General features: G+C 37.7%; 1 protein-coding gene across 2 annotated transcripts; it reads right to left on the reverse strand.

Annotated features, from left to right (window-relative positions):
- Nucleotides 1-920: 920 nt before the first annotated feature.
- Nucleotides 921-22,274, reverse strand: LOC146482711 (oxysterol-binding protein 1-like). Of its 2 annotated transcripts, XM_085106761.1 has the most exons (11): nt 22,051-22,274; nt 21,314-21,544; nt 20,989-21,194; nt 12,947-13,176; nt 10,104-10,670; nt 7,142-7,270; nt 6,164-6,409; nt 4,505-4,726; nt 3,613-3,708; nt 2,179-2,375; nt 921-1,582 (listed from the first exon to the last, which is right to left on the reverse strand). In XM_085106761.1, exons 1-11 carry the CDS (start codon nt 22,155-22,157, stop codon nt 1,216-1,218), a joined length of 2,598 nt encoding a protein of 865 aa, XP_084962887.1. In that variant the 5' UTR covers nt 22,158-22,274; the 3' UTR covers nt 921-1,215. The 2 variants fall into 2 exon arrangements, with proteins under 2 accessions (XP_084962887.1, XP_084962888.1); XM_085106762.1 differs by lacking the exons at nt 20,989-21,194; nt 21,314-21,544; nt 22,051-22,274 and adding an exon at nt 14,689-14,812 and having other exon boundaries at nt 1,082-1,582.
- Between the last annotated feature and the right edge of the window lie 1,529 nt (nt 22,275-23,803).

Here is a 23,803-nt window from a genome sequence, read left to right on the forward strand (position 1 = left end):
ATAATTCTGTTAAGCCCAATGGCACTCAATCTCATATCCAGAGTCCTCAGGCTCTTTGGCCAGCGGCTGGTCGCCAGGAGAGACTCTAGGGAACTGGAATTTTATTACCGCAGGATTTCTGCAGTAAAACAATGCAAGCTGTTACTCTCCTGGCAACTAACCGCTGGCCAAAGAACCTGAAGAATGAGTACGGGATCCATCAGCACTTAACAAAACTTTATACAAGCCCATGGACTGTCAGGATTTATTGATTTAAGCCTATTTTATTGTCTAAGTCCAACCAATCAAAAACGGGTGTGAGGAATAAAAACCCCAAGTGACTTCCAGGAAATTCTGAAGTGGACGGTATGAAAATCCAGCCCAGCAAATTTTCATACTCAGATACAATGTGTTACTTACTGTCCTGGAAGGAATGACTTTAACTATTAAATAACATGAAAATATAATCAGGCACTGGGCAGAGTCAAGTAAAATTACTTGTGGGGGAGGGGGACATCTTCTACATCCCCCTTCAATTTTGAAACACCCCCCTTCCCAATATTAAAGGTACCCCCCAAAAATAAAATCTCTGAAAAAAAAAAAAAGCCTGGGACACTAGTTAGAATTTTACAGTATTATGTGCAAATTTTCAGACATAATTTACTATCATCTGCATGTGTTCCCTCCTTCTACTTAGCCTTGCCTGTATGCCACATTTATATGAAGTTGACCAACAAGGTGAAAGGCCTGAGGAAACGTCTTTCCAGCCCCCTGTATTTCCCTGAAAAACAATATCTGAGTGATGGCTGAGGGCCTACAGTAGGGATATAAATGGGCTCGATTTCCAGCCGCAGTTCAGGAAATGACCCCGCGCTCACCCCCCGTCTCTTCTCGAGGAGGAAAGCCAGACCCAAGGGAGTGGCAGAAATCAAGCCTAGGATACAAAGACTCCAAGGAACTTTCATTAGACTGGTCACATGGGTGAAACCTGCTTAAAGTAAATTTATGGTTTTCAATTTAAAAAATTCAAATATTATCCTCAAGCAATGCCATTATCATTACATGGCAATCAGTCCTTATTTCTTCACTTTTCACCAGACTCTAAACCCAGTTCACAAGTCAAGTAACCTTCCGACGGATGCCAAGATGTTGAGAAACAGTGCAATCACAATCAGCTCGTGGAACATTGTCACGACTTACATCATTGGATGACCTTTAAAATTTTTACAAGCAATCCTACTTAAAAATCTCTGGACACAAGCTCCAGTCTTTCCTTTCCTTTGCCTCCCAATAGCCTCCCTTGTATACGTGTAAAGTTGAATCAGTCACTTCATCAAATACGTTCTCAAACCAAGCTGGCTTGTATCCTTCATAAACTATCCCCTCGTTCTGTGCTTCTGAGGCTTCAGCTTCACGTCTCCGTCTCCTTGTTCTTTGCATCTCTTCCAGCTTTTGTTTCTCCTGGTTAGCCTCGTCCCATAGACAGTTTTCCATGAGACGCTGGTCAGGTCTTCTCCTAGAGTCAGTTGGGGCCACACATTCATCTGGCTGGTTAAGGCCCAGGGCAAACTCTGTGAAGTAATACATTTTCTCGCAGCCAGGCCTGAAAGCAATCATTAGAGTATTAGCAAAAAAAATACAATGCCTCTTACTTTAAGTGATTCATACATGGCTGGGGTAAGACCTGGTTTCTGTAGCAACTAGGACTATTACTACTCTCACTTAAATGGGATACAAGTCCATGAGGGTTACACAGAACAATAATTTATGCTGCTAGTACCCATTAATACACCTGGGAGAAGAGAGACAATATGGAGTCAAGTCTCTTGTCTACAGAAACAACACAACGATTCAGAGACCAAACTAGTCTTGAAAAACTGATCCTCCAATCTTGGCCCAACCAACCTGGCCCCAGTTGTTCAAAGAGCAGATAACTTTATCCACTGGACAGTTCACTATCCAGTGGTGCAACTGTACTCCAACCACTGCTTTTGGCAAGTTTTCCACACAATCCCATTCTCAAATTTGACATATGCTTCTACTCTATTCACAAATTATAGGACTATCGAAAAATCTTGCACACATTTTATCTGCTGGATAGCGAACTATTCAGTGGATAAAATTATCTGCCCCTTAAACAACTGGGGCCTGAAGCTTTAGTTTGTTTACTCTAAAAGAGTCAATCAAGACCAGACTTACAATGTCGCATTTTTCTTCCATAGTGTGACAGGAGGCAGTGTCTGAGCCTGGCTCTTGTGTGGCGTGGAAGGGGGTTGTTTAACATTGGAGGATGGGGATCTTGTGTAAGCGACTTTAGCTCCATCAATCTTGTTATCCCAGGTTCCAGAGAGCACATATCTAACAACCTTGTGGTGGTCTGTGACTACTCCTGTTACCTACAAAATAAAACATTTATTCACAGTTTACTTCTCAATATATCAGCTATTGCAGATGTACGTGGCAGTAGATTTTACTCAATAAATCTGTTATAAAAATCTAAGTATTGCAAGTACATAGCCAATTATCAAAATCCATGCTAAAAAGGATGGTCCAAATAGTTTCAAGTAGACTCTTGAAACATTTGCCAATGATGGCCAATATTGTAAGCCCTGAATATGAGCAAGATGCCCCCAGGGGCTCACAAAAGTGCTGAACATATTTGAGGGGGGGGGGGGGGAGAGGGGGGTTAATAGAAGAAGGGGGCTGATTTAAGTTTTCAACACATGTATGTACCATAAGTGTTAAAGTGCCCCTGAGACGAAAATTTAATTTTCCATCTTTTTGCATTTTCGTGTAGAATATAACCTTCTTACTCATGTTACCCAATTTCAATCCTTTACGGCGATTGGAAGTTTTTTTTTTTTTTTTTAGCTTTTTATTCGAGGTTTCACGGGCGCCATTACTTGGCCTTGTTCCAGAAGTCAAGGCTCAAATTACAGGAAGTGACGTCATTGGCTCAACACGAAAAATTCCACATGGCTAATTTTCATGTGGATTCTACTTCATAAACTTATTCTGCTGTTATTTAGTTCGCAACAGCAGAATACAGTTTATGAAGTAGAATCCATATGAAAATTAGCCATGTGGAATTTTTCGTTTTGAGCCAATGACGTCACTTCCTGTAATTTGAGCCTTGACTTCCGGAACAAGGCCAAGTAATGGCGGCTCTGAAATCTCGAATAAAAAGCTAAAAAAAAAATACTTCCAATCGCCGTAAAGGATTAAAATTTGGTAACATGAGTAAGAAGGTCATATTCTACACGAAAATGCAAAAAGATGGAAAATGAAATTTTCATACCAGGGGCACTTAAAGATGTTCAAAAGAAGCATTTTTCACCATCTGCTTCAAGCAACTTCTGTATAACCTCGTTTTGGAGTAAAAATTCTATTGAATTTTGAACATGCTAGTGAAGCTTGTAAGGCTAATTTCCATGAAAATAAAATAATAATTCATCGGCTGCCATTATGAAAAAGGTCTACAATGTACTAGTAACGAGCCAATTAGAGCAGACAATTGCAAGCTCATTTACAGGGGCTGTCTATACTGCAAAAAAACTAAAAGAGTTTCCAACTAACATAATTTATCTTCTCTACCAAAGCAAATTATTTGACAACAAATCTCATTCTACATACCTTTCTAGGTGTGTCTCTTCCAAAATAATTATAAGCATCATACTTGAGATGACAAACATCTTTTGTTGTATGATTTTCAATGTCCATCTCACCAGACTACAAAAAACAAAAAACATAACATTTTATAAGAAATACCAGTAAAGGATTCACTTAATACCTCTCACCAAGCAAAAGCATCATTAAATGTAGTATACCCTCAATTATCTCAAATCCCAGCTATCGCAAAATTAACCTCAGAGTTCCCTTGGATATGTGTTGGTTTAAATTTTTTGGGGTTTCAAATTTTTCAAACCAGTTTAATTTTTATTTTCCTTAATTATGCAGTATGCATTACCATAATCTGAGACAAAGTGCAATAAAAATAAAATGAAACTGGTTTGAACCCCCAAAAATTTTAACCACGTCAGATAAATGCTTACGATTATTCAATCATTTAGAATATTGTCTATTGTGAAATCCCCTGTCATCACCGAGTATTTCTCACCAAGCTTTTAGCCAGAAAAAAAAAATTAAAATTGGGGGTCCATGAGGTATGTCCTCCATACTTTTGGGTGAATTTACAATGCATTCTATGAAAAAAATGGGTGTCTATAGTATCCCTGGACACCCTCCTGGCTAAAACTTTGTTTCTTATGCCCCATCTCCCTTCATACTGCACAGTTCCAGAAAATATTCATACCCACCCCATGGAAGGCCATCAGAAATTCCTAGGGGGAGAGGGGTCTTAAAAGACAAAATTTTAGAAGCAAAGTATGAAGTTTAACTGGAAATTCCTGGGGGGAGTGCAAAACAAAAAACATTCTGTGGGGGGGGGGGGAGTATGGATATTTTCTGGAACTGCACAATGTAAACTACCCATGTTATCTCAGGCTACAGAGATCTCTAATCAGACCTGATCAATCCAGAGCTTCCCAACAATGATATTGTGAACGGTGGTGGTGACTTTCTTCCACGTATAATGATAGCCAGTCCTTGTGAACTTGAGATGTGCTGTGCCATGTGGTATGACCTGAAGGTATTTGCCGCGGAATTTGCTCGTGAGCGTGAATTCTTGCCAGAAGATCCAGTCCTTATGCTCAACATGAAGGGCTGACGCTGGTGGATGATGGCTCACCTGTAATTTCGTTGACAGAAGTCATTAGTTTAAATCAGGTTCTCATGTTTGCCTACATGTAAGTACCACTATAGAGTCACATTGATATAATATGGTTACATGTAATTTAACTACGTTAACCACCACAAGCTTAGCGGTCAAGCGGCCCACGAGCTTAGCAGGTATCCAGCGGTCACTCTCATCAGTGCAGGCTCACATGGTACGTGGTAGCTTTGTACGTAGCTAGGATCTTGGAGTTCTTCCTTGAGCATTTTGTGTGGCAGTCTGCGGAGCAGTCGTTTTAGCCTCTTCCCCCCCCCCCCCTCCCCTATGTTTGTTCCTTACACTGTTTCATCAGTGTGACGGGTGCCTGGAATGGGGGCTCATGGCTGGGTTGTGGGGATTTGCCAGCCATGGGGGCAGTATTCTATATAGGGGCAGGCTAGCCACAGTGGAAGCCCCTGGGTATCCTAGGCACCCACCTTCCAGTTAAGCGAGGCAATTGGTTAATTAGGGTTTGTCAAATATTCAGCGGTAAACGACAGAATAAGTAAATTAAATTTGGCTCCCAGTAGACCTGGCAAGATGTCAATGGTCTTGCAGCACCCCCATTTGCATGATTTTGGACTTTTATAGTTCATTGTTATACGTTTTCACTCCATTATAACCGATAAAGACCTAAGCTCTTAGGTCAAAACATCTTTCAGTGTTTTTAAAAAACGTTTGTTTTTAGTGTTTTTTAAAGCCCGTGTCAAACCTTTTTACATACTGTGGTCATGAATCCTGGCCGTAATTTTAGTATTTTTTGCAGACAGGTAGTTTACTCCCATGCAAAAAGTCTGTGAGAACTGTTGCACCTTTGGAGCTTGAACCTTTACTATTTTTCTCACATTAATTTTATTACACCCATAACATTCTGCTAAAATCCCTTTTCAAAATAAAAAAAAACGTCTCGTGGTTCACTTATAATTACATTATTAAAACTGAGTCACTTGATGTTTTTAGCTCGCTTGAAAACTCAATTTCAATTTACATTAAGGATGCTAGAAATGGCTTTTAGTCATGAGTGACCCCACAGAAACCCACACACATTATTGGTATTAAAGAGTTGCCCGATGGCAACGTTGTAAAGGTGTCTAAAGGTTACCTGCAAAATAACTAATCGGAACTACTTTTTTGTAATCTTTCATTATTTCACATATGCTATAACAGCATGAGACTCTATCAAGCCACCTTAATAACTGCAATTTATCAAAGTTTATTTATTTATTCAGTTAGTTAGTTAGTTAGTTAGTTAGTTAGTTAGTTAGTTAGCTAGTTAGTTAGTTAGTTAGTTAGCTAGTTAGTTAGTTAGTTAGTTAGTTAGTTAGTTAGTTAGTTAGTTAGTTAGTTAGTTAGTTAGTTAGTTAGTTAGTTAGTTAGTTAGTTAGTTAGTTAGTTAGTTAGTTAGTTTTTTACCTGCTCAGCAACTGATCGCCATCCAAAATCCTCTGTTCTGTCAAATTCAAATGTTTCACCAAGCAACGGGTTGAACGGCTTTCCTACCCTTGTGGCAGTAGTGGAGTAGGATGAGGTTGTAAATGCTGCAACATAGCACATTTGCTCTGTGGAAGACTCGCAGGCAGCTGCCTTGTCTAAAAGATGTGCATATTCTAACTCTTCTGTCAGTCTTTGAAGCATAGAAATAGGCTCATTGAAATTAACCTGCAAGTATTAAAGTAACCAAACAGAAGCGTTAATTTTGTAAACCCTTTGATGCATAATGCCCCCAGTATGCAACTGTACAAGTTACAATAAACAAAGAAAGAGTTAAAAAAGAGTTAACAAAGAAATGTATGGCTTACTGGCAGTGGTAGCATGCTGGCCATACATTTCTTTCTTTGCAAAGATTGTTTCAAACTTCAATGTTTCCTCACGTTTTAAGCAGATCTCTACAAAAACGTCACATTTTTGCTGATTCATCCTTGTGAATATCTTCACACTCTGTTTTTCATCCATGTTTAAAATTGTCCAGATAACCACAAATTGTGCTAATTGCCACTAAGTGTTTGAGTAAAATGTCGATCTGATAGGAATTCACAGTGTGACTACGTAATAAGAAACACTAGAATTATTTCTGCAATGTTGGGAAAGAGATCAGATACGAGATACAGCGAAAATAAACTGCAAGCTGTAATACTATTTATTTTAGTGGTTTGTTCATGAGATAATGAACTTTCCAAAAATATTTTCTTTGTCCAACAGTAAAACTGCTAGACCTACATGTACATGTATTTACTTCCAACATTATGCAGCACTTGCACTTGTGCTATAGCAAGATAGTGATTAGCACGTTCACAATATCTTCCTAGGATATGCAGGGAGATTATTAAAATTATTAAAACCTCATAAAAAATAAGGATATTACATATAATGTAAGAGATTCCAGATACTCACGGGCATGGGTATTTTAGATAACTCTTTCCCTATACAATTCTTCATTATGCTCCATAGGTTAATGCTAATGTCTGGTTTGTCCGGGATCTTCTTTCTGTACTGCTTGGTCACAAGCTTGTCTGTAGATTGCTAATGACAACAAAATACTCTTTCAGTAGACAGTCCAGCCTCATTGCTGATATTGAATCCTTAATTGCTCCAAGTTAGCTCTATTTTGGTGTACAGATTGGATACCATACAACAAAAATAGTTTGGGTCTTTTTCTTTTGCTAAAACACAATACAAACTATACCACCTTGCTTGAGTAGCTTCAGAACTACATTTATCTTTCTCCAGCATCTTATCCAGTCTGTAAGTAGAGCTTATTTGGAGAAATTAGGATTTTAAGACTAAAAATGCACGTCTCCCTTGTGCTAATCCCTTCAATAATCCCTTTCAACACAAAATGTTACAATTCCTTGGAAACCAGGAGCAGTTCTGGAATGAACCAGAGCTGCGAATAACTGATGTACAACAGTAAGTACTTCCTTCTCCTTTACACGAAAAAGCATGTAATTTTTTTACTCGTGTGTTACACACATGTAATTTGCACGCATGACAGATTTACACGCATGAAATGCGCATCTAATGCTGCTGTTCCTATGGCCAGTACTGTAGCTGATTCTGCAACATTCATGTACAGTCTTTGAAGGAGCAATTCTAACTGATACAATGAAACTTGTAGACCACTAGTGCAACTGTTTTTAGATGCAATGTGCAGTTCAAGAATATATCCATACATCCCCTGCGGAAGGTTTTTTGTTTTGCACCCCCCTGTCTCCTCAGGAAATTCCAGTTTAACTTCATACTTTGCTTCTAAAATTTTTGCTTTCAAGACCCCCCTCCCCTTAGGAATTTCCAATAACCTTCCATGGGGTGGGTATGGATTTTTCCTGGAACTGCACGATTTGCATGGTGCATTATTTCTATTTTTTCACTCAGCACATTCAGATTGAGGTATTTCCTCATTTTCTGTAAACAGAACACTCAGAAGTTACATGATCTTGACCTTGATTGTGTGGTTCCAGAAAATATCCATACCCCCACCACGGAGGGAATTGGAAATTCCAGAGGGGTGGGGGGGTCAATGGCCCAGAAAATTCCAGAGGGGAGGAGGGGTCAATGGTTGGATAAGTTTCCAGTGGGTCAACTTCGCATTCATGTCAGACATAAATGTTCAAAATTGTAACTTACCAACTTTGCAACTTCGTAGATCTTTCTTGAAGACATTACTTTGTTTAACTGTTTTAAAGAAACCCTTGTTACATTAAAAACATGTTTCCCTTCTCCGAAAAGCCTTTGAAAGCGAAGTACTCGAACTGAGACAAGAAATCTATGTCTGCGTTGCGTGACTCAGTTATTATAAAACTGTTGTTTGTGAAACTTTCTTGCGTAGAAAATATTGTTTACTGGCAACAATTGAATTTGTATCAATGTTTAAGAGGGAAAATTTTGTATGGCTTTAAAGTGAAAGCCCCAATTTTACATAAAACATTGAAATATTTGTTTGTTATTTTTGTATGCTGTGTAGAGTTACGGGTAAAGGTCAATTCCCGGGGTCAATTATAACTGGTTTGTCAAAACTGGCCCGTGTTAAAACTTATTTTGTCCAAAGTATTTCAACTTAAAGTCCAAAACTATTTACTTAAATTCTGTGCCAAAATTCAACAAAATAGAGGCAATTCAACGTTCTTTTAATGCGTTGTTGATCTCATACAAAATTTGCATAAGAACGTGAACATGCTAATTTCGTTTTGCGGCTCCATTTCGTCTGCGGTTTCAAGTTACCATCTAAAAGCTCTATTTGTCTCCCTGCCCTGCTAATGCTTATTTTGTCCATGCTATTCCGATTCAATAGGAAAACTATTGACTAAAATAACTAGACTGAATGATTACCAGGAGAAAAATCATCAATTGAGTAGAACTAAAGCGAGAATCTTTTTGACCTCCTAAAATTTGCATAGGAACGTAAACATGACATATGCAAATTAAATGAAAACACATTTTTGCATTGCCGGACTTATTCCAACAATTTAGATTTAAAATCTTCAGCGAAGCTAATGGTAAAGTTTGATGTCAATGACCACAGGTATATATAAAACACAACAATTATTTCAGTATCAAGAGCTTTTTGGCAAACTCTACCGGTGAAATTGAACGGCGCGCGCGCTCTTTGATAACGCATATTTTCTCCTCGTGTAGGCAGTTCTTGATATTTCTGAAATGTTCACATCAAACTGATTTTTGAGGCGTTCTTTTGAAATAAAACTTTTCCAGAGGGGGGTGGGGGTGTATTCTGTATTTAAGGAATTTCTGAAGGGGTGGGGGGGTTAAAAAAATACCTCGAAAATGGAAAATCCGAGGGGGTGGGGGGGTCCTATGTGAAATTCCCTCCCTGGTGGGGGTATGGATATTTTCTGGAACCACACATTCACGTTTTAAGAACGATACCTTCTGTCATTAATGCTCATGTATCACAGCATGGCCCGACAAAATCAGGTTTTTTAGGGTCATTACCTCCTAATGAAGGGTACCTTTGCATGGTTTATTAATATGTCAAAAAAGAAGATGGTAGCAAGGCCCATGGAAATATGGTGCACTCCAATGTGAAAATTGTTTGCCGAGGTTTGTGGATTTCAGTTAACTGTAGATGGAAAACAACAATCTTAAGGACTCTATTGTCAAGTGGATGTCATAGAATACCTAGCAACCGTCTGGATAAAGCCTCAGGTCTACTGTAAAAAGAGTCCTGGAGACTGGAGTACATGTACCACTATTCCACGTCAAGCACATATTTGTACACTAGCTTGGTAGGACGTGGACAAGAAGTTGTAATTGAAATTATACTTTTGCACCACTCTCAAGGACCCTAGCAACATGAATAACTTAAAATGATGAAATTAATGAAGAAATGAATACTAACTGTAACTACTCCAAATGAACCCTCCACAGTGATGGGAGCTCTGGCAATTCTACTCCCAGAGCCACCATTGGTTTCACTATCAACAAACTCGTCTCTGTCCGTAGCAGACACCACTTCATCAGAGGTTTCCGCACCAGTACCGTCTCTGGCTACCTCTTGTTTAGTACTGCCTGAATTATCAGATAATGTTCTTGACAACACAGGTTTAGCATTCTCCAAATCCATACTAAGCTCAGAGCTTGAACTTTGTAAACTTTCACGGCTCTTGCTAACTGATAAAGTGAATCCTTCGGGATGCTCCGCTATGGCATCAAAGAATTCAGCATTTTCATCATCTTCCTCTTCTAAACCTTCTTCCTCGTCACTATCATGGCCAGGTTCAGCACCAGGCATGTCAGCCAAGTTTGCACCTGTGCTTTTACGACATGCCCTTTCAAGCGTGTTATGCTGTTTAGCAAGGGCCTCTACAGTCTCTTCAAGGGTGACTCGTCGCTGGCGCTCTAACTGCAGAGTCTTCTGCCACCTCTTCTCTTGTGTTTGAGCCAGTTCCAAGAATTCTGCACAAGCCTAGGAAATCCATGCACAGAAGAACTTCAAATTAAGACAATTTGAATTTTTTTCCCCATGATGATTTCTTCCAGAGGTTTCCTTCTTGCCAATAGTCACAGCTTCCTGAGTTGGAGGGGGGGGGGGGGGTGGTGGGGTGGGGAACTCTGGTGAAAAAGACTGGGGTGATCATTAGCAAATTTTTTAAGGATACCCTAAAAGGCACAAGAACCTTGTTTTGCTGGTGTGGCTCAAATTCATTTTCACACCTAAACAAGTATAACTGTGAAAATACATTTTTGCATTTATTATTACTTGTTCCAAAATGTGCTTTTTGGGGTGTTGTGAACCAAAAATTGTCCAAAATGAGCTCCCTTGATTTTACACCAAAAAAGGGAAAAATTAAGAGATATAGAAATTGTACATTTTGGGTTTGTATCATATGAAGACACAAATAAGCATATAGTTAACACTTGAAATGTACTTTATTATGCATTACTTGGAACAGATTTCATAATGAATACTGAAAAGGTCCCATTACAAATATAGGAACTTTATTATTCTAGCTTAACTTGATTAGAGTATAAGAATTGTACATTTCTAACTTTTTCTGTATTCAGTGGGATATAAAAGATACAGCAGAGTAATTCCCAGGCAAATCTCTCCTAAAAAAATTTAACCATATCAAAAAAATTAACAAAAATGTCTTCAGTGTCAAACTTTTCTTTCCGGCAAGCAATAAATGTAGGGAAATATGCTTCAGCTCTAAAAACAAGTGATAAATTTATGAAATCATTTAGCTCTACAAACAAGTGATAAATTTATGAAATCCTTCAGCTCTACAAACAAGTCATAAATTTATGAAATCCTTCAGTTCTGCAAACAAGTCATAAATTTATGAATTTTTGGAGAGCTGACGGATTTCATAAATTTATAGGTTAAGAATTTCCTTAGAATTTCGAAGAGACGTGACAACCAGGGCCCAACCTGGCCTGCTTAGTACATTTGATGTTACATGGAACACAGTTTGCATAGCTAAAACCAACTTCAGTGATTTCTTTCCATGTACAGGTTAACAACTAACACAATTTGAAACAATTTGGGCAAACTACAGTTTCATGACCTGACATTAATAATCTGTTATCAAAGGAATCAATAATCGAGACATTCGTTATATTGATTTCATTTGGGATGTATTGGAATTTCATTGGTGAACATTTATGTCATAAAGAAGTGATGTTTATTGTGAGAAAATGTTACAAACCGAACACAACATGTGGTTAAAATATACATCCATTTATGCCTTGGAAAAAAAAGGGACCGATATTGCCCAAAAAAGGAATAGTTCAATTACGCTGTTTCTGTTTTGGGCAGAACTGGGCATTTTCTAAAACAGTAGAGGACTTGAAATACTAGGTACCTCTACAAAATCCAAAAGTGGGCAACATTTACACAGTGTTATTTCATAAATAAAGGAACAAAAAGGTAGAGACTGAACATTTCTCAATATCAAAATATTATGTCAATTTTGAAAACTGTGCAAACAGGTCATTTTGTAAACAACATTCTGTAGATTTTGGTCGGTTGTGGACAAATATGTAGGGGATTTTGAATACTGCAAAAATGCAGTTCCACAGTTATACTTGTTCTAAGGCAAGTGGTCAAGGCAACTATACTCAAACAGGACTCAACAAACCACAAAATAGATGGTGGTCTCTGCCTGCGCCCCCCTTCCTCAACCTCAAAAGATGGTGTCTTCATTGCATAGCCACCCCTCTATCCAACAGTAAAAGTGACAGCGAGATTCAAACCTCCCTTTTCTTGTTTATCTAGCAATGCCGACTAATGCTAGCTGAATATTTTTATGTCAACTCAAATTTTAAAGCCAATAAAATTTTGTCGGTAATGTTCATGAGATAGGTGGTGTCTTCAATAACCCCCCTATCCCAGACAAAGTGGGCCCTCTTTGGACAAACTTGTTACAACCAGTTCCCTAAGAGATATCAAATCAGTTAAATAAATAGGTCAATACCCCCAAACAGAGGCCATTTTAGATTTTACACCCTAAGAAGTACCAATCCACAGATTTTCCCTTCCAAAACGCTACAACCATCACACCTGTTAGTTTTGTATCCCCCCCGCCCAGCCTCCGACAGTGGGTCGATGGTTGTCAGGAATGTAGCTTGTAGAAAAAGCTTGTAAAAGAGCCATCTTCAAAAGTCTGCGATCTGAATAATTTTCTAACAAGGGGAAACCCCAAATACATAAGAACAAAAAGGAAATTTCATTTCGCTTACACTAATCATGGCATTTGCAGTTATCCGGAAAAGAGTGGCCTTCTCATTCACAAACTTCAGCTTAGTGAACAGGGTAGGATTGTCCTCCACTTCCTGAAGCTCAACAATGGCACGCTGCAAGGCAGAGCCATGTTTTCCTACAAGATCATTGCAAGTCTGCAGGTCATCGAGCTTGGCGTTCAATGGCTTAATGTTCTCAGCTTGATCATTGTTTGAATCCTCTTCTTCATCTGAAAACAAACAAGAAATGGTTTGAACTGTTGCACTTTCCTGTGTCCAGTTATGTTATAAAAAGCTTGGGCAATGAAAGGTCTAAAATAATAGTCAGTTAACTCAAAACAGAAATATCATAACAAGGACAATCACTACATTGGTTACGTAAGTCGTAAGTCATGGTTTTAAACTAAAGACACGTTTCAAGACAAAACATTTAGAAAATTCTTCCCCATTCTGTTGCAAATGGTTTGGCAACAAACTAGCCAAGAACTTGTTAATTAGATAATTACATGCACATGGTATCTGCAATGTGTGAAGGGCACAGAAGGGCTGCACTACATAAGTAAATTACTCATCTCTGACTGTCTAAATTCAATATGTTTGTAGAATCAAGTTGAGTTAGTTCATGACACATCACAGATAAATTAGTCTCAGAACACATTAAGGATTTTTGATGCAAGATTGGACCCATAAAGAGACATCTATGCAACTGCAGAAACATAATAAAATAATAACAAATATAATTGATTGATTTTATGTGCACTCCACTTAAGGTTTATGATTTCTGCAAACCATGTTTGATTTCATGAACTAACATAATACTCGAATGTGAATAACAAAATTATGAAATATATTATATCAAATCTGATTAAATAGAAGATTCTACCAGAGGTGCCGGTTTCAGAAAAAAGACAGAGAGTGCCAGAGGCAAGTGTTTTCCATGTTAACACAAGCAGCAGTAGACCTGTATCTGGATTTAGTCCAATGCTCATGACAAAACCCCTAATGTGGTTAGCTCTGACACATTTGTAGGGTAAAAAATTACCTAAGATGTCATCTTTAAAAGACAAAGGGCAATTTGTTCCAAGTTTTTGTCTCCCATTGCTTCTATCTGTGACCAAATAGTTTCTTTTCCTTGACTTTTGTCTTGACAATCTCCACAAAAACATCACAAGTAACAGCAACACATTGATACTGTTACATTTTGTTGCGCAAGGAAAAATCCATCCTCATAATTTAAATGTTTTCTATCTGAGGAACATCTTTAACATGCCTTAATTCTTGGTGATATGAAGAAGTATATTGGGCATTAGGAGGCAAAAGATTCAAAGCTAAAAAAAATCTCATACCCATTTAAAAGTGGTCCTTGTTTTAAAACACACAAGGCACAGATTTGCATAAATTTACATGTCTGTTCCACAAAATATAATAATCTGCCACATGCAGAGAAAACAAGGATACGTATTATGAACTGGCAAATAAAGGGATGTTAAGATTAAAGCTAGTATTTATATATTGATAATGAAATCTGCCAAGGGAAGAAGCACAAAATCTGCATTGGTGTGAATCCAGTTTACTTGCTGGTACCTGCTAAAACTGACCCCAACATTTACACCATGAATTAAGATGAACCACTACAAAATGGCTCCCACAAAAAAAAAACAGGCATAACCATAACAGTGCATCTGGGAACAACTTATCTATTATTTATTAACCATAAAGGAAAAACAACATGGAAAACACACCTTCCCTAGATAATATCATCATTACCCAGAGAGTAGGATAGCAGCCAGTTATATGACAACAATGATGTTGAAATTACTGTCTGTGGACTGAATCCTTTTCCCTCAAGAACAAATGAGAAGCAATTTCTACCATCCACTGAGTTATTAAAAAATGCTGTTGCACTTCAAGTGCCAACAACAGTACTTTGCCACACACAGGAACCAAACAACCATGACAAAATGGCAAGTCCTTTGCTGAGGTTTTCAACAAGAAATCAATGACTCCATGATAACCACTTCTTGAAAACCCAACTCTGACATAGAGTACATTCAGATGTTTGTATACAATCCCCCTGCCTGCCAATGGGAAAGCCACCACTCCACCATAATCCAGCCGAGTTTTTGGCCACAGTATTGATGGCAGACCGCAAATTCTCTGTTAGGATTATGCAAATGAAAATTCACTAAATACATGCAAATTACACTTGCCTTGTACTTCTTGACACTTGTTTCCTACGATATTCTTCCCTGCCTCAACAATTTAAGTAGAGATTTAAATTATCTACACAAATTTGATATATAAAAATAGAACTGGTTTCCTTTTCAAAATTTCTGGTACCAGCACAGAACACATTACACAACTTGGCACTTTCATAATTTCCCAGTTATTGATTGGATGAAGAAACAACAAGAAAATACACTAGTTGCTAAGAGACCAGTCACTGCCCTGACAATTTCTAACTATCTGAGCTTATGAGTAAAGCATTTTCAAGAGAAGGGAAATGTGTAATTCGTTTGTACAAGTAACGAAAGACTTTTTATTATTAAGAAAGATTCATAGTATCAAGACTTAGTATTTCCTAAAAAGCAGTATAAACTGTTAGGAGAATAAACTTGAAGAATATTCCTGTGCTTAGTCTTACGTGGCAAAAAGTAACCCTTTATCAGATTATTATTTTCTTAATTGAGACCCCACGAACAACAATGTCATAATAATGAATGTGCACACACAATGAAAAAAATGAAAACCTGTTTTGCCCTTAACCATTTCCTGCAGTGCTGTCTATTATGCTGCACAAAGTGGTTTTAATTTTGAGTCTGAATGAAAGCTACTGGGTAGAACTTTCCAGTGATGCTATTTATTATGCCGTAAAAGGTCGTTTAACTACCATGCAGCACTTGGATTGGTCAAGAGCTTTGTTTACAAAACACCATGGGAAAATGGAAATTTTTAATGAGTTATTTTTAGAAAGAAAATAGAAAATAAATTGTCCCTGTTACCAAAGAGGCATAGAAATACTCATAGAAGTTTTTTGAGGCATTGGAAACAAAACAGTATTTCTGAACAACAGTGTGGTCTAAGGACAAAATTCATAAGGTGCTAACATTCAAAATGAATGCTGCTTAGCAGTGCTTTTCTATGGTACTGCACATAAGTGTGATCATTCAAATGGAAGCTGCTGAGCAGCACACATGTACTTTCTTGAAGTTCTGTATATCATGCTGTGCAAGGTGGTTTTAACTTTATGAATAAAGCTCTAAAGTGAACAGTACTTTCTAACATTTAAAAATCAACACTCTCAGGTGTAGAGAATGCAAAAAGACAATGAACACTTGTTTGCCATAAAATGCAAGACTTCTCAAACAAGCCTTCAATGTTGTTTCTGAAACCAGCACTGCATAAATAGAAAGGACTAATGGTTTAAATTTACTCTAGATTTTGAATTGCTAATTTCCGGCATACAAATGTTGACCAGCAAATTACCCATTATTGTTTCAGTACATTATTTCACTGGGTAGTACAAAAGTATTCGGCAAAAAGATTTGTCATGTCGCTTTTAGAAAGCTTAGAAAACAAACATGTTGATCATATTCCACGAGATAGAACAGGCCACAAAGTACAATATACATATATGTACAGTAAATAAAATATACATTAAGGATAGAAATTTGTCCAGTTATAATAAATTATTCTGTTCATTTGTGCTAAGTGTATTTCATTACCCTGCTTTGCTGGGGACTAGAAGTGCTGCATTATTGTTCAATTGTAAAACAATTGACTTCACAAGAGATCTCCTTGAAAAAGCAAGAAAAGCTGTGCAGACTAGATTAAAGACTTTCGTTCAAGGTTTACATTTCCAGAACCATAAATAATGTATAACTTAAGGCAGCTGGGATACTAGTTTTGTAGTACCTACATCTCATTTGCAATTTCTTTCACACTGTAATGTCTGAATGCTCAAAACTGGCAGAGTGTAAGTTAGAACTAAAGGCATTGTTATTTTGTTTGTTAAGTTGAGCTGGGTGCCATTTCCATGGTGACATGACTTATTACAAACCAGCATTAAAATCCGAGTATTGTTTATTTGCAGAAAATTTGATCATTATATTTCAACCATCATTTGTCTGTAACAAACAATACAATGTACTCGAATATCAAAACTGATCCCAGAAATTTTTAACATCTTTGGCAAGTTCCTTGTTAAGTGTTTCCATGTTAAATTCCTAATTACTTGAAACTTTTCTGTTCAAATTCAGATTTTTTGCCATAGACCATGTCCCTGTTTTTTTTTTTTTTTAGTATGCCTCTGTCAAATCTCATGAAGTTGTAATAACTAGTTCTCGCCAAAATGGCGCATTTCCTTGAAGGTCACAGTCTCAGTTTCTTTTTGTGCATGTGCACTGGTATCACGTTAGTTACCAAAGCAAAGGTGGATTCAAACATGCAATGAGGTTGCGATGTGACTTTCTCTTAAAATATGTATCCCGAACTACAGACTGAGCAATTCAAGGGAGAAAAAGAAAAATAGCACTTTTTATCCCCACAAAATGAAAAAGATACCACAGTGAAGGAAAGGAAATGTGGGGTGACAAATTTATAGAATTCCCTGCGAGGGAGACTATGTCAGAAAGGCCAGAAGATCCTTTGGAATCAGGCTGAAGGAACACAACAACACTAGTAGAGCCTCATTAATGGCCGTGAGGGAACACCTGAAGAACACAGGACACTCCCTGGACATGCCTTCAACAACGATCATGCAAGGGAAACTGACATCCTTGGGGAAGGATAAGAGAGGCCATCGAGATACAGTGCCAGGACACCACTCTCAATCGAGACAGAGTTAAGTACTACAAGGGATTTTTTGGACATTGTGTCACATGAAACACACCACCTTAAGTCATGTGGCAAAAACTAACAACTTGCTACTTGATAAAGATTCCACAAAGGAGTCCAAAGCTTTTGCACTTAAAAGTATTTTTGGATCCTGAAAGGTAACTTGTTTTCTAAACCACAAATTACAGCATCAGGAAACAATTTATTTTCTCGAGAAAAAAAAAAAAAGATTTTTTTTATCAGCCTCATGTTTGTTTTTCTTAGTGCTTGAGCACACGCTGACATGCATAATCAACTTTCACAGCAGAGCGCATGCAAAAAACTGTGCTCAGCCACCTTAAACTGAGTATGTGTGTCCAAGATGGAAAAACAATCTTCAAAACATAAAGCTTGGCAGTTTTCCAAGCTTTTAAAGTGATGCAAAATGTTGGAATTCTTGTCAGTGGAAACGTGCTCCCAGCTTTGTGTAGCATGATGCAGGTTAGTCTCGCCAACATAACAGGCACCAGAGCTAGTACAAGAAAACTTATAAAGTACATGAGATCATGGTGACCAGGGTATACTATCTTTCACACTGAAGAAATTCGTTAATTTATAGGGAGAAGAAACCAACTTGATGTCCAAATTGTTGCGAAACCACTGAGTAAAACACCTGATTTTAGGTTGAACCGTCTTGGAAAAAGGGCCAACCAAAGGTAGTTTATAATATGCCGCAGCTGATAGTAGCGGATGTGTGGGTAGGAGCAAGGGACTTATTGACTGAGATAATGTTTGACGACTTTGTCTACAATGCGTTATGGAAACATGTTTTTACCTCAAAAATTGGTGAGCTCCTTGATGTTGTATAAGAGCCTGTTTTTCTCACATTTTCTTGCTGATATAAAAATATTTTTTCACTCCTGTCCTCTTCTTATGATCTTCACGGTAATTACATTTTGTCACTTAATAAACCTAGAACTAGCTATGGCCTTAATTCGTTTTCTATTTCTCAGCTAAGCAGTGGAATGTGCTACCTGATTTTATTCGTACTAGTGCTTTTAGAGTTTAAGAGAATTCAGGTGTTTACCTTTGTTTAGACACTTTTTGCTTATATATGCATTTTTTTTGGCTGAATGATTTTCTAATGATATATACATATATATTTGTACATACTAGTCTCTTTTATGTGCATAATGTATTTCTGAAACATTTTACTGTATTTTTGTGTTCTCAAAGATATTAGCTTTTGTAAGCTACTCTGAAATTCAAGAGCAAATAAAGTTTATGTTTGTATGTCTGTATGTGTATGTATGTTATGGAAATCGAGCCAGGTATTGTTTATTTTCAAAACCCTGTCCACCAAAGTATATACTAAACAACTTTGATGTCTGCTAAGTGGAATGATATAGAAGTTATTACACAGTGGTACAAAGATATGAATTTTATTTCCAAGTGGAAAAACAATATTTTACAAACGATTGCAGCGAGTTGAATATGTTTATTACTACACGAAAATAAAATTCATATCTGCAAGCCACCATGTAATTTTCTTTTTATTATGTAGACAAATCTATTGATTGCCTTTTTCGCTGACTATTAATTGTACACAAACAACTATGAAAAAGCGACTTGGGTCCAGGTGTAGTTTCGTATGAATTTAACAAGGTGTATTTTCCATTAAAACACTCATGTCTATATAATAAGATCCCATATCACATGGTTATTATGTCATTTATTTTGTATAGCCACCATCTTTGATTTCTTCATTTTTTTAAAACCACAGAAAACCATCCAAATAAAAAAATTGTTAAAACCAGTAAAGATTTGCAAAAAAGGTGTACACTCTACAAGGATAAGCTTAAAATTTCCCATCAAAAAGGTAAAAAAAATCTTCATTTGGAAAAATATTGCTGTCAAAACCATATTGTCACGGAAACACCAGATCATGTGAACAAACAAAAATTATACCAATTTGTTGGCAAATACATTTTCAAGAAAGTTGAAATTTGGTTGTGTTCCCTTTAATATTGAAAAGGTGACCACATTCGAAGTCAGCATGGATACTTTGTCCTCCCTCCCCCACCACCACAAGGCTGAATAGGGTTAAATGATAACAGATGTATATTTGCAATGCAACAAATGTGAGGGAATATTTAAAGCCTGGCGAATAAATGAGAATGATGTATTATTCAGTAAATGACACAGGCATACTCGGGGAAAAAATCTGAGTGCTCCTATCAGGAGTCGAACCTAAGAACTTCCGATTACTTGATCTGATACTCTACCACTTAGCTACATGAGACTTTTGGGAGCTAAAGCCATTAAACTAGGATCATGGGAAAAACATCCTGCACACTCAAAGGAATAAAGAAGATGGAATATTTTAATTGCGACCACAGTCACTGTTAATTACATTCAAACATGGCATAACAAACATAATTCACTGATATTGGCTGTTTTTATACAACAGTCATATAATGCATCTCGACAACTTTGGGCAAACAACTTTACTGCATATTTTTAGTTTATTGTCTATTTCTTGCCCGCCTTTGTACAGGACGAACTAAATGGCAAACTAAATAGATGCAGTCAAATTATTTGCCCAAAGTACATCCAGACACATTACACGTCGGTAGTATAAAAACGGCCATCAATAATAATTTACAAAAGTCAATAAATCCATATGCACTTTGACCTGTTGCCCATATTATGTTATGACATTGACTAAGAGTTGCCAATCAAAGTCAGTTTTTAGCAATTAAATAAAAAGATGGAAATTTTATTATGTAGTGGACAACAACCTCAATCGATACAGTGCATATCGAGTCTTCCCTTCCCATAATTGGGGCCACCTGTTCACTCGCCTGATAATACCACAAAGAAAAATTAAATGCATTAAAGGGCAAGGCGTGAAAAATAAATGAAAATAAATTATACCATGGTTAATATTTTTAAGCTTCCCCTAAAATATTGACACCCACAAATTCACGGAATGCATGCTTGGTTAAGATATAAAATATTAAGTGTAAAAGCAACTGAAAAGCTGAAAGGTTACTTAAATTAACATTGTCGTCTGTCGATTGCAATAATTTAAGGTTGTTATAATCGATCCATGGCCAAATGCATGCTATACAGAGGACACCGCTAGTTTCACTTCTATTCCACGTAAACTTTGTTAAAACGGCAAAACTCCTAATTAAAAAGGAAGCCATTAACAATAAGCAAACCTGATTCGAGCATTTTGATAGCCTTCGCTTTCGCCAGTTCCAAAGCTGTAACCCATCGTTGTCGCTCAACTTCCGAACTTGCCCTCATGTAGAAAATTTGGGTTCCTCCATTAGAAATGACAAAACTACACGAATCCTCCGAGTCGATGAAGGCGCCGGCAAGGTTTATTGTCCCACGACATGTGTGAGCCATCTCGGCTTGGCTTCTAAAACACAAAAAAACGTAAGCTTGCTTACCAAAAAGAACGGAAACTAAATGTTCACATGATCGTCCGCCATCTTGAAATGTACTTTCGCGACAATGGCACGTCTAAAGCCTCAATACCTGTAGTAGGACAAAAGTCCATTTGAAAGGACAAACCATCGCTTCTGGTATCCTTTGATGTAATTCGTCCACTTCAATAGCCATCCTCTAAAATGGTCAGGGCAAACTTGTCCGTCCGGCATAGTCACATTTTCACGCGGAATATCCACAACAGTAAAGTCTTCGTTGGCAGAACGAGACATGATCACGTGACACGACGGTACCTCAAGCCTGACCCGGATGATAGGTGATCTTGAAGAAGAAAAGATGGAGAAATGTTTTCAACGTATACCGGACTAGCTTTAGGCTAATTTTCTAGCTGAAATATCCTGTAGGAGTGCTTAACTTGACAGCAGCATTTCGCCTGCACTTGCAGAGACAAACATCACGCCACATTGCGTAATGCTTCGCCGAAGCCGCTGGTCACCAAATTACCGGGAAAAAAAAAAAAAAACAAACCAGGCCATTCCCGTGGGATTTCGCGATAAAATAATTATGAGGTCCTCTTGTAGTATGAACAGTGATATCCTAATTAACGTGACTGAGAGAAATAATTTCAGCAAGAAAAATAGAACTATGTTGGGTGCAATTTCAGACAAAGGAACACTTCTTCAGCTAAACAATGAATAAGGTTTAAAATTTAAATTATGCCAATGGACCGTAAACCTTGAATACCTTGAATTGAAAGGATCTGAAAGGACAACAAGCCCATTAGAGGTGCTACAGATGAATCAATTTGTCATCATTTTTTCACTTACCCAGAGCCACGAGAAAATCTAGAAAATTCGATAGGACCATGATCAATCTTCAAAATGCTTTCAGTTCGGCAGGTCTTTTCGCTCCTGCAGCTACAGATTATGCCCATGTATGACTCATTTCAGCATTGCCGATGTGAAGCTAACAACAAACTCTTCTCATAGATCATTCTTTGTCCATTCTCGTTCCCATATGATTTTACGGCTGAAGGATCTTGAAGACGGCGGAAGTTGCTGGCAAATTTGTGGTATTCAACTTTAACGCTCAATCAAAATGAAGTGAAGGGAACGATGTTGGTTGCTTCTTAATCTTAAGCGAAAATCTACTGTAAAATCCATAAGTGCTTGCAAAGTGCGCAATCGAGATTTTCTGCCGGTGACCTCGAGACACTCAATACACAAACTGGAATCTGTAACACGCGTGACCGGAACTGTCACGCGCGCTTTGTTCATCACATGTTACACAATACAGTTTCAAATCCAAAAGTGTAGTTTACGCTAACAAAGAACGGAAATGAGGCTAACCTATAAGTGGAATTAACTGAAATTTGATGAATCATATTTTTCTATCTTCACTAAATTAGGGAAGTAGATTTCTCCAAAGGGCAAACATATCGAAAGTGCTTTAGCATAGGGGGGGGTTTTCCCAGCAAAACTGAAAGGTCAGCTTTGTATATACGTATGGAGAGTTTTAAAAACATTTGGGTAAACAGCATTTTTCATTTGTAAAACGAATTTAGAGAGAAACTCAAATGGTGGCATGCAATTTGCAACGTGCTGCTAATTTCGCAAGGTGCAAGTTTAGCCAGTGAAAATTGCACTGCGCTCGGTCGAAGAACAGAGTTCCTGGGAACGAGTTTGGGTAGCTGCCAAGTGTTTTGATATGACCGTCTGCATTCATAACAGCTTTTTCCACTTGTTCGTGATCCGTACAAATGTACTTCCAAAAGTAGTAAAAATTTTCGTTACTGCCTGGGGGGTACATCTCGGAATTTTTGGTGGGGCGAGGGGCGACCGGAAGCTGGGATGATTTAAGCATCCAGAAATTTCGGACATTCTCAAATGCCATTTCTTACCCAACGTCCAAACTTAACAAAAAAGAGCCAAGGTCTTTACCGTGAAAATTCGTGCCCCAACAGATCCCAACGGACACGGAGCCAGTGGAACAACGTCGTATTTTACACAAAGCTTATATATAAGGAGCAAAGCTTTCCGGAAAAGAGATCGTGTAATCTTGCCGGATATAATCCAATATCCGGGGGCTAAATCGAATTACTGCAGGAATTGCATTTGAGTCGATTTTTTTCGTCTGTTGTCCTGTCACGTCAGTCAGTACAAAGTACAAATTACGAATCATTCAAAACCAAGTGGTTACTTTGTTTTAAACCAATCATATCGCGATTTAGCTTCGCTAGCGTGTAGTTTTATTCTTGTGAAGCTTTCACATACTGTGGCCGACAGTGGTAATCGATAATGAAAAGTCAAAATCAAACGTTTGTTTTTGACTTTTCAGGCCACTGCAAACCAACCCATAATTGTCTGACTGCTTCCCGGATAAGATGAAAATCTCGTTACCACCCAGTAACAGATCACTAACAAATTTTATTTCTCATTTCCGGTTTGTAAGTTAAATTGTTTTTACAGTGTATTATAAATGATAAGCTAAGTTCCTAAAGCCCCCTTTACATGCCCTTAATTTGTTTTAATTACGACTGGATGGATCCGGCTTGTAGGTGTAAATGGTCCCTAAGAATTG

This window comes from Pavona decussata, unplaced genomic scaffold (genome assembly GCF_977016875.1).
Source record: "Pavona decussata unplaced genomic scaffold, jaPavDecu1.1 SCAFFOLD_44, whole genome shotgun sequence".
Taxonomy (NCBI): Eukaryota; Metazoa; Cnidaria; class Anthozoa; order Scleractinia; family Agariciidae; genus Pavona; species Pavona decussata.